Raw genomic sequence first — 12,353 nt, forward strand, 5'->3', positions numbered from 1 at the left:
AGTCATTTGCATTGGAACTGTAATTATGCTTAAGACAAATGCAGGAAGTAATTTATTTATCGTTGATCACAGATTTCCTTTAAAAGATAAGGAAATTACAAAAAGATGGATTATAAATATGGAGCGAGAAAACTGGTTTCCTACTACAGCCAGTTACCTCTGTTCAGCTCATTTTGAAGAGAAATATATGTACCACACAAATGTCCAGAGGCGCCTTTTGTCAAAACCAGTACCTACTATCTTTAACTTTCCACCACATTTACAAAAGCAAGATAAAGTATTACGACCACAACCCAGAAAGCGATCTTTCGACAGTTTGCAAGATAGTGCTATTACAGTGACATCATTAGCACAAAGTAAGTCAATAATTTAATTTTACTCCATGTTCTTATTACTTTGAATTACATACTTTCTATTATAATCTTATGGTGTAACTCTGTTATATACTTATGATGTAACTACATTCTTTCAGTGCCTGTCGGACCCACATCTGTTTCTGCTGACCACAATTACTGTCTACCAAGCCCTAAGAAGTTGAAAACACAATATAACAGAGTACAAGCAGAGAATGTGCGACTAAAGAAGCGGATAAAGCAAATGAAGCAACTTAGTGTACGACACAAGAGAACAATAGTGCAGTTACAGACTTTAGTTGGCGGTTTGAGAAGAAGGCTATGTAGTTCAGTTTCTGATATATTAAACAGTGAACATGTAGTTGGTTTGTTGAAGGAGCTATTGGAACTTCAGTACAGTGCTAAAGTATGCCATTATTCTCAGCAAATAAGGAAATTTGCCCTGACCCTACACTTTTATTCTGCCAAGGCATACAGCTACTTACGAAAATTTGTGAAATTACCCCACCCAAGAACGCTTCGACTTTGTTATTGAATTACTATGCTTGTGTTAACTACTTGTAACACATATTTCAAATAAATTCTCGTTCACAGTATACTGGTTTTTGAGGCTTTGACTGTTTACTTTGAAATAGCGACAAAAATATCGCATTTCTGCGCCCGTTACTGTTTCTAATAGTTAACCACAGCATGTTTAGAAGTTTCACCGTAATATTCTGGTGGTACCTGCTCTAATTGCATTAATTTATGGGCAACAAGTAACGTTATAGTGGATGGACAGACTTATTTGAGTTGTCTTGTAGTGTTATCTACATCGAAAAGTTTAGCCATATTTCGACAAAAACATCCCTTTTTGCTGTCAGTGTACACTGAAATCACTGCTGTCTATTGCTTGTTTTAGAAAAAATAAAGCTAGTATGGGCTATTTCAAGTAAGTCAAACGAAGTTACAAGGGGGCGGGACACAGCAGACGAATGCCTTGACTAAAGAAAACATGGCGGCCAGAACTTCAATTTGCTTCAAACATGGCGGACCTATAGCCACTCTATGAAATTTTAACTCGTTGCAGTGATTGCAGACCGAGCGCCGCCACACGGCAGGTCTAGTCTAAAGAGACTCCCAGCACTCGCCCCAGTTGTACAGCCGACTTTGCTAGCGATGGTTCACTGTCTACATACGCTCTCATTTGCCGAGACGATAGTTTAGCATAGCCTTCAGCTGCCTCATTTGCTACGACCTAGCAAGGCGCCATATTCTTCAAGAATGTATTCTGCATAGAGAATATTGTGACTCATGTATCGTCAAGAGCGACGTTCATCGTTAATGGATTAAAGTTAAGTATCAAACTAATTACGTCCGCTTTCTGAATTCTCATTCCTTGTCATGTTCCAGACCTCATGTCAGTATAGTCCTTCCCTCCTCACGCCAGCCTGCGTGAGCTAAACGCGTGCATTTCGACCTCCAATAGTAACACGGTGTTGGCTCTTCAGTCTACACAACAATAACAGCCAAACAGTTGCAGGACAAAGATTTAATAAATCCTTGACCACGGTTTCAGTATATTTAAATATACCTTCATCAGAAGGAAAATTACACCTGAACAGGAAGACACCTTCATTAGCAAAAAACGTAGCACCATAACTATTTTAAAAGGATGGATTTATTCTCAACGAACAGGTGCAGCTTCGAAACAAAAATCTTTTGTATAGTTTCAAACCCCTTCTTTCTCTAACGTAATATAGTCTGGCAGACTAGAAGTTAGATGCTCCTTTCCTGACTTGTTGGGATTTTACGTATTTTGATGATTGTTATTCGCGGTTTTCGATGTGTATGAATGGTTTAAATGATTCTGTTACGTTTTTTATTCATGACGACAGATGGTTTCGATTTACTATAACATTTTGTTCGTTTTCGCTAGTATGTATCCTAGTCCTTAATTTGCGCGAGATTCTCGCGCATAACGCTAGTGCCCTCTCTTGTTAGATGTGTTCCTTAGGGCAAGCTTCACCTACTTGAAACTAGGACACAGGCAAATTGGTGTTCATATTTTCTATTGTATGTAGGTGTTTTAAATGGTTTTGATATGTTTTATTTATTAAGACAGAGGATTTGAACTAGCACAACCTTTAAAATTTTGATGCGCTTGAGCATGTATCGCTGGGTTTTAATGTGCGCGAGTGTCTCGCGCATACCACAAGTGCCCTCTCTCGATAAAACTGTCTGCCCTAATGCTTCCACACCCTCTTCACGCTAGTTCACAGCCTAAGTACTTATAATATGCCGTGTTCGCATCGACCACCTCTTCATAATTATGCTATACAGATGGAGGTGATATTTTAATTTTAACTACTGACGACGCCTTTTGGCACGATTGTTTTATGTATCTCCACTGCAGGATGTGATTTTAATAAGTGACCAAAAGTTTTTGTGCTTGTAATACTTTGGTAATTTTCATGGTTACTTAAAATTATAAGTGGTGATTTTTTTTCTTCTATCTCAGTTATGGTGAAAAGTTTTTTCCTAGTGAAGGTATCTTCCTGTTCAGGTGTATTTTTGCTTCTGATGAAGGTATATTTAGATATGCTGAAACTGTGGTCAAGGATTTAATAAATCTTTATCCTGCAACTGTTTGGTTGTTATCATTTACCGTGAAGATTTTCAACAGTTGCTGCTACAGCCATGTTTAAAATTTTGAAATCTTGTTCCACTTTCTTCGGTACACTGTAAACTTTATTTTTTGCTTTCGCCAGGTGGAATACTGGGATGGTTCACACTTGAATCTGCCTTCTTTGTGAGTACAAGGGGGCTTAATTTAACTCAAATCTGGACTCTACCTAAAGAAAAATACACCTCCTCATATCATAACTACAGATAGTAAAGCTCAATCAGAATATTAAAACCTAAATTTATGCAATCTTTCCCACACGAATAACACATCAATGCACCGACATTTCACTAAACATCGTAATTCGTAAAGCACATCAGGTGTTATTTCTTACTGAGCTTCCTTCTCACGCTGTCATTTAGTTTTCGCAGCTGTGATTCTCATTCTATCCTTTTGATTGGTCACGGGTAAATATCACCCCCCCCCCCCCCCAACCAGTGGTGATCGAGTGAGCACAGTCATAATCAACACCACATTCTGAGCTGCAAGATCAAAATAATGGAACAGCCAACAAACGAGCAGACCAGTAACGCAGGCTGGGAAATACTACTTGACATAGTACCTTTTGAACCATCGGCTGCGTTTTACATAATACTATTTAATCCGATTCATGTTTTTTCAGCACTAAATTACTATAGGAAAGAGCACGAAACGACACAATAGGACTCAACAGCGTTAAAGAGCATATCACAACTGCAATGACAACACATTGAATTGTATTTTGACCACGGCTGCATTGAATACGTTTGAAAAAGGTACTCGTCAAACATGCAAAGATCATTATTTGCCAATGGCCGTAGGAGATCCTTTGAAACAGAGAAATCAAAGTTGAAGCCCCCAAAGAAACATGAACGAAAAGCAGAATTCTGAAAAAGAAAAGAGAAGCAGAACAACATCAACATCGAGATCAACATGGACGTTGGATTTATTAATGTTAAGTCGGTTAGACAGAAAAAAGTTTTAACTTTTACTTGAATTTCTCAAAAGTTCACTTTTTTAGTGATCTGGTACACGTCAGTTAAAAACTGTTAAGAGTGTTGCAATTTCATATAATGTCTTAAAACATACTTAAATAAAAACTTGTCAATTCTTATGACCTAAGTTCGAAAATTGAGGATTTTTTAAACAAAAACTAAATTTACTAATTACTAAAATTCTTGATAAGCCTAATTGAAATGTTTTTGAAATATTATTTATGACAGCAACATCCTTTTTAAAGATCTGTATTAAAAATACTTGTGTAAAGAACTCCAAGCAAAAAATATAATTTCGCTTTGTTTTCATTTTGTGATATGTGTTCTATGCTGTAAATATAAAAGTAATATGCTTTATTTCACTAGAGTCACAAAATGCAATTCAGAAAAGAGCGTGTGATAAAAAGCCATGGTTCGTACATCAACATTTTTTCAAAGGATGTGTTGAAACGTCCCCTTAGAAAGTTTAAGCATGACTGTACTGGAAGCCTCTTACGTTATTTGATTTTCAAACAGCCGAGCAAAACTGAACGTACTCAGACATTTCTCTCTTTACTTATTCTGATCATCACTAAACTGACAAACAATATTTTTAGCGAAACGCAATCAGACTTTCAATAATCCTTACAGAAGAATGGGCTGACTAACAATAACCTATCCCTTTCATGAATCACCTCACAAAAATCTTCGTTACTCGAACTACTGCAATACAGCGAGCGCCAATACTGCCAGCTAAATAAAAGATTGTAAGTACTGAAGGCACTAACAACTGATAGGTATAGTTAGCAAATGAAAGATTTTGATAGAGAACAAACAATGTATTTACCTTAATAGTGTTCAAAAGTCATAATATATATATCAGTTCATGACATCCAGTCTTACAAATTTATTGTCTCTGATGGACACACGTCCAGATCGTCCGCTCTCAAAACTCCGCCATCTCTCTCCCCACATCCACCACTGCTGGCGGCTCACCTCCAACTGCGCAACGCTACGCGCTGTTCACATCCAACTGCCCAACACGACAATAGCGACTATTCCAACAATGCCAACCAGCCACAGACTTCACACAGCACGGTCAGTGATTTTCATACAGAGCGCTACGTGGCGTTACCAACAGAAAACCCTAAACAGCCTACTAACAACATAAAAATGGACATCAAGGATAGAATAGCAGTGGGAACGAAATGCATGCATTCCCTCAGAGAAACGCTTGGCTCTAAATCGATCTCAGTGAACACTAAGATGAAAATCTACGACACAGTGATATGCCCAGCAGTAATGTACAGTTCAGAAACATGGAGCATGACTAATCGAGAAAGGAAGAACTATTAATATTTGAAAGAAGAGTAATGAGGAAGATATGGGGACCAGTTTTAGATAACGGAGATTGGAGAAGGAGGAAAAATGAGGAAATCTACCTTCTGATGCGACAGCCAACTATCCTATAGAAGATAAAGAGCAAAAGAATACAATGGGTGGGCCATGTAGCCCATACGCCAGATGGAAGACAGGCGAAGATGGCACTAGCAGGGAAACCAAACGCCAAACGCACCATTGGACGACCAAGGCAGCGCTGGATGGGCGACCTGGCGGACTATAACATCCACGATATATATATATATATATTTACTTATAATGTGACGAGTAGAATATGTGGAAAATTACGTAACTCAATAATATTCATTCAATTTTGTAATTATTTCTTAAAAAGATGATAATTATGCAAAACAGAGACAATATTTATCTCACATTCTTTGTTAATCTATGTCATTCTTTTCTTTTGTTTTGTACCCTTTTGTCGTCTTCTTCTGATGTACGTCGCCGACGCAAGACGCGAATCGATTTGAGGTCTGATAGGCATAGTTAGCAAGTGAATTTTGATAGAGAACAAACAATGTATTTACCTTAATAGCGTTCATATATATATATATATATATATATATATATATATATATATATATATATATATATATATATATATATATATAATTTAGTGACATCCAATTAAACAAATTTCCTTTTCCTGACGGACACACGTCCAGATCGTCCGCTCAAAACTCTGGCATCTCTCCCCCCACATCCACCACTGCTGGCGGCTCACGCGTCCAACTGCGCAACGCTACGCGCTGTTCACATACAACTGCCCAACACTACACAAGCGAATATTCCAACAATGAGTCCAACCAGCCACAGACTGCACACAGCGCAGTCAGCGATTTTCATACAGAGCACTACGTGGCGTTACCAACCTAAAAACCGTAACAGCCTACTTGCAGTGTTAAAAGATGGTAAGCACTACATGGACATACAGCTCTTATTTTTTTGAGCTCCAGTGTTTAAACAAACTGTCAAAGTCTTACATCTGTATTAAAAAACTAAAAAGCCGCCTCGATTGCGAAAAAAGCACCTAGAGTTAAGTGTTAACCCAGGTTTCGGCGTAGATAACTACACCTTCTTCAGAACAACAATAAAACCCACAAGTGCGTAAGAAGACCTTTCTCAATGGTTAAAAGAACAACATAGCTATACATTTTTAAACGAAAAAGAAAAGGAAAACCCAAACAGTACATATGTACAAAGTCAAAACCACTACTTCACTTAGTGGTGTACGCTCCACCTCACACCGGCCTATGTTCGATGGGCCATGACCCGCCATAAAGTATGCAGAAGGTGTAGTTATCTACGCCGAAACCTGGGTTAACACTTAACTCTAGGAGCTTTTTTCGCAATCGAGGCGGCTTTTTAGTTTTTTAATATGTTAACCAACGAATGCTGACGCGCTGCGATGTTGAAGGTTCTTACATTTGTGTTCACGTGGCAGACCCCTTACATGTCATACTGCCTAACACTTGCTCTCCATGCACACTCCAAACTTTGCAGGTACACTTCGTGCTGCATTTGCATTTTCCCATCCGCGTAGTGCGCACAGAGGAGCTGTGAAGATGACTGACACTTTGCAGGCGCCCGGCGGCCGCGTTACGGCTGGTAACCTGTGGTGCGAGAACCGCCCATTGGCCGAGGCCCACAAGACGGCGCGGCGGTGCGGTCCGTCGGGCAAGCTGCGCGTCTTCGAGCTGGGCTTCAACGTCTCCCGCCAATGGCTGCCCGTCATAGAGGCGTGCCACGACGCCGACAAGGCCAGCACCTTCTACTCGCACCACCAGCTGCTCGGGTACGTCGCTCACGCAACACTGGTTCCCGATATAAATACAATGAGAAATCGCTATGCACATACTGTAGATTACATCTATTAAAATAACACGGGCTATTACGCCGTGCTCGAGCCGCTCGGAGTGGACGCTCGGTTAGAGGCGCCATGTCACCGATTGCGCGGCCCCTCCCGCTGGAGGTTCGAGTCCTCCGTCTTGCATTGGTGTGTGTGTGTGTGTGTGTGTGTAGTTCTTAGCTTAATTTAGTATAAGTAGTGTGTAAGTCTAGGGACCGATGATCTCAGCAGTTTGGTCCTTTAGGAATTCAAACACATTTGAACATTTTTTATGCCGCACCCAAATTAATTTGTAGCAGCATTTCAAAGCTTCGTCCCCATCTTTCAGGAACATCTGCAAATGGGATTATAGCTTCTGTGAAGCTCCAATTTGGACCCTGGCTCGCTACTGCCTGAAGTAAACGTTCGTTACTGCGAGTCCCTACGCAGACGGGTGACGTCACTTTCCTTTAAAACTCGAACACAGTTAGTTGAAACCAGCAGAAAAGCATTAATTAAGCTATTCATTGGTAAACACCAGGTGGTTATAATTAAAGTGCTGCTAATCACGGACATCCATTGTGCGCTGCAGGTATCGTATGGTAGCGAAGGTAATCCCAAAAGTGAGGTCTCCTACTTTTTTTATAAGTACATAGACCTGTTTATTTCTACAATGGTTTACATCAGTTTACAGCTTGAACATTTAGCTATTTTTCGACATAATCACCATTTCTGTCGATGCATTTTTGTAAACGCTGTGGCAGTTTCTGTATGCCCATGTCGTACAAGCTCGCCGCCATGCAGTTCAGAAAGTCATGAACCTCTTCTTTCACCTCGTCGTCGGAGCTGTATCGCTGGGACCACAATTAACACTGACAGGTACTGTGAGACTCAAAAAACTCAGACGGGCAATTCAGAACCGGAGGAGGAATGTTGAGCAAGGGCGTACACATTCTCCATAACAACGCACGCCCATACATCGCTCGGCAAACCGTTCCTCTCCTGCAACAGTTTCACTGGAACATTAGCGTTAGAATATTACCCACCCACCCTATAGTCCTGACTTGACACCCAGTGACTGTCACCTGTTCCCTAGGTTAAAAGAACATTTGGATGGAAAGCGATTGAGCTCCGACGACGAAGTGAAAGAAGAGGTTCATAACTTTGTGAACAGCATGGCGGCGAGCTGGTACGACATGGGCATACAAAAACTGCCACAGCGTCTACAAAAATGCCTCGACAGAAATGGTGATTATGTCGAACAATAGTTAAACGTTCAAGCTGTAAACTGATGTAAACCATTGTAGAAATAAACACGTCAATATGCTTATAAAAAGTAGGAGACCATACTTCTGGGATTACCCTCGTAGATATTCCAATGCGTTAATATGGAACCGATATATGCTGTAAAAAAATTAGTTTCGGCCACGAGATACAAATCTGGCGCTTTACACCGTTTGTATGACAGTATGACATCCATGCTGTCATTTGGCAAGCGTTAACCATTGATAATAAAATCAACACTATACCTTTCTCACTTGTTTGACCTTTTCTGCCCACGTCACGTTCCTAGTCTATTACATATGATATCATTTCTATACGTCTTTGTTGCTTTCACAGCGCCAGATTTGCAATTAGTGACCAAAATTATAACTAATTTTTTCCAGCGTAAATCGGTTTTGCATTAACGCGTTAGAATATCTTCCAAGTTTCGGTGCCATACGAAAATGATAGCCCACACAGGAGTTCTGGGAATAGCTGCACGTCTCTGAATATTTCGGGATACACAGATAAAAATATTGCAAGCTTTATTACTATCAGCGATTATACAACCACTGTTGCTCCCTCTAGACTCTTCTACGCATATAGGTCCTCAACGCTTACGCAGCCAAGTTTCTTCTGCACGTTGTCTAATATCTTATTTCTTGGAATCCAGCAAGAAACGCTCTTGGTCTGTCCTCCATGTATTCAACTGGATACGTGTGCCAGCACACTTCTATTTCTTTTTCATCGAAGCCTTAATAACTGTCTCTGAGTCATTTGTTTGTTTTCTCGTCTCCTGTTTGGTGCCAACATTTAACGCTTCATTGTTCGCTCAGCAGAGCGAGGTGGTGCAGTGGTTAGCACACTGGACTCGCATTCGGGACAGTCTCTTCGTCATTCCTGCGTAATCGGTTCGCTAGACAAACAATCAGACAACTCGGATTAATGAGTTTTATTACAATAAGATAATTACAATACTTAACTTTGTCAATTACACAGATGTGTCTCAAGCAAAGGGCGACATAATCAGTCTTTGCAGTGACTGCTGATCTCTAACTGACCAAAGTCTGTTCTGAACTGCTGGCGAAGTAGCTATCGTTGACGCTGATATCCAAGTGGCTAATCTTGAAGCTGCTCTTGAAATTGGCCGCCAACAGTCGGGCATGGCGCTTATGTCCTCTTCACCTAGGGCCCGCTGCTGTCGCGTTGTCGTCCTGGAGGTTGGTCAGCGTGCGATTGGCTGACCCCTTCTCACAGCCTTCTCTCCTCTATTGTTCCCCGAGTGGCGTGCCGGCGCTCGACTTTACGCCGTAACATGGGAGAACGATGGTTCAAACCTAAATTCGGCCATCGTGATTTAGGTTTTCCGTGATTCTCCTACATCGCTTCATGCAAATGTCGGGTGATTCCTTTTAAAGGGCACGGACGACTTCCTTTCCCATCCTTCCCTAATCCGATGGGACTGATGACCTCGCTGTTTGGTCTCCTTCCCAGATCAACCAACCACCCAACCACTGACTGCTCAGCAGCTCTCAGTTTTCGAATTGTTATCGCATTAAAAGTCCGTGCAGTACATCACTGAGATGTCAGTATTGGAAATCTGCACTGATCGTGAACTTTCCATTTAGACACATTGGAATATTTGTTTTGAAAACTCTATTTAGTTGGCATTCCAGGTCACTTTTACTCTTGTGTTTTTTTCTTTTGTTGTCCATCTATTTGTTTTCGACTGTCCTACATACAACGATAGATTCTGTAACTTTGTTATTCATTTGTGATTTTTTCTGCTTATACGTCATTTTACTTTTTTAAATATCATTTTATGGCTTACTTATAAATTTGCACTGTTTCGCTGTTGTACTTTGTTTGCGCTAGAGACAACAGAGCGGTGTCGCAAGTAGACACAGAAGTGATTCGGAGAGGTTTTATTAGTACATATTCCTTCTCACTTTTCCCACCTTTAGGATCTGGGGATTTCCTCTAAGACCAACAAGACCACTGTTGATGAAACAGACTCCTGACTCTTTTCAGCTTCCAAACGCTCTTGTTGTTTGGTTGCACTAATCACAAGCAGCGCGATGTCATCAGCAAGGCTCAAGTAGTTCAGATAGGTTAAAATACCAATTTCGTTTTCTCGATTTAAGGATCTGAAAAATTGTTCTAGATGTGATGATAGTAATTTTACTGATATGGACTACTGACTCGTCTGTCAGTTATTTACACACCATCCTGATGAATCGTATGTTCTTCGCTCTACTAACATGGATCGACTTACTGACTTATTTCCGAACGACTGTTAGTACACAAATATATATTTCCTAGATCTTTTGTGGCAAGCCGGCCGCGGTGGTCTAGCGGTTCTAGGCGCGCAGTCCAGAACCGCGCGACTGCTACGGTCGCAGGTTCGAATCCTGCCTCGGGCATGGATGTGTGTGATGTCCTTAGGATAGTTACGTTTAAGTAGTTATAAGTTCTAGGGGACTGATGACTACAGATGTTAAGTCCCATAGTGCTCGGAGCCATTTTTTTTGTGGCAAAATACTGGGATAATTGTTCGCATAAAGCTTCGGTTGAAGGCCCCTCTTCCTTCTCCCTTGCCCCCTCCCCCTCCCGTCTTTCACGTTCATATGAAATGCTGCTCAGTCTGCACGGACGTCAACGGGAAATTAACTTTGAATCATCTTTGCCTCCTTCCTCATACCCTTTAATTAAGACGTCATTTCCTGTCATCGCCGGAAGTAACTTATCGATTACAATTGACAGTTCGTCCTGGCTCAAGATGAAATCGCGTGAACTTGCCGGAGTCGTACAGTACGTTCATCTGTCAGTGTTTCCCAACTTACTTTACAGTTGATCCGTCCTAGTTAGCTCACTACGGTTTTCTAAACAAGGACTACTGTAAGGCGCGTGGCAGAATGTGTGACTTGCTGTACCTGTAAGCGGTCTAGATGAAACCATACAGTGTGTTTATAAATTAGTTATACAGAAGTAAGCTTTAATTGTGGAAAGCGTAAATAATTTACAGAAATGTTTGATAGAGCATTGAATGCAGCGTATTTTAAAGTTTTATTTCCGCCTAACACAGTTCCTGACGTTACCGCTAGGTGGCGTGCTCAAATCAGTTAGTCCACAGTCATCGTGGAGACGATACTGCAGTGCCCGTGTTATTCAGAAATGCGATGGCAGGTTCCTTCGGACATGCATGCATGTCTCGAAAGTGTTCCTCTACTGTACTCAGTAGGCAGAGCTGTACATATTCTTCTGAAATTTTGCGTTTTCTTAACCTCAATAAGGCGAACTCCCTAACCACGAAAAATACTCCCACACCGTAACACCATCTCCTCCGTGTCTCACTGTTGGACTACTCACGAAGACAGGTAACGTTCCCCAAGCATTCGCCAACCCATCCACCTTTCATCGGAGTGTCACAGGATACAGCATCATTCATCCCTCCAAATCATTCGTTTCCAGTCATACTCAGTCCATTGGCGTCGTTCTTTACATCACCTCAACTGTCGCTTAGCGTTGACTACAGAAATGTTTGGTTTACGAGGACCACTGTACCCCATTTTTAGTTTCCTGCCCACAGACATCGTACTAGCTGGACATCCGCTAGCAGCGTGGAACTCACGAGTGACTCGTTCTGCAGATTTCATCCGATTTTTACAACCACCCTGCGCAGTGCACTTTGGTCTGCGTCTCTAAGTACTTTAGGTCTCCTTGGTCTTGATGTAGCTATTTAGCTTTCCGTTTCCACTTCTCAATCACATCGCCAACAGCCGGCTGGAGCAGGGTTGAAATAAACCTGATAGATTTATTTGTTACTCAAGTGACGTCCAAGAGCTAGTCCACGTTAGAAGTCAGCGAGCTCTCATGACCGACCCGTTCTG

General features: G+C 41.2%; 1 protein-coding gene across 1 annotated transcript in view; it reads left to right on the forward strand.

The window, feature by feature from the left end:
• The window catches only part of LOC124605683, a 121,482-nt gene that overhangs the window by 72,225 nt on the left and 36,904 nt on the right, over positions 1-12,353 (forward strand). The window contains exon 3 of the mRNA XM_047137539.1: positions 6,956-7,167. Within this exon, the coding sequence (XP_046993495.1) occupies positions 6,956-7,167 (212 nt within the window). The remainder of the gene's footprint in view (positions 1-6,955; positions 7,168-12,353) is intronic.

The sequence above is a fragment of the Schistocerca americana genome, chromosome 3 (genome assembly GCF_021461395.2).
Source record: "Schistocerca americana isolate TAMUIC-IGC-003095 chromosome 3, iqSchAmer2.1, whole genome shotgun sequence".
NCBI lineage: Eukaryota > Metazoa > Arthropoda > Insecta > Orthoptera > Acrididae > Schistocerca > Schistocerca americana.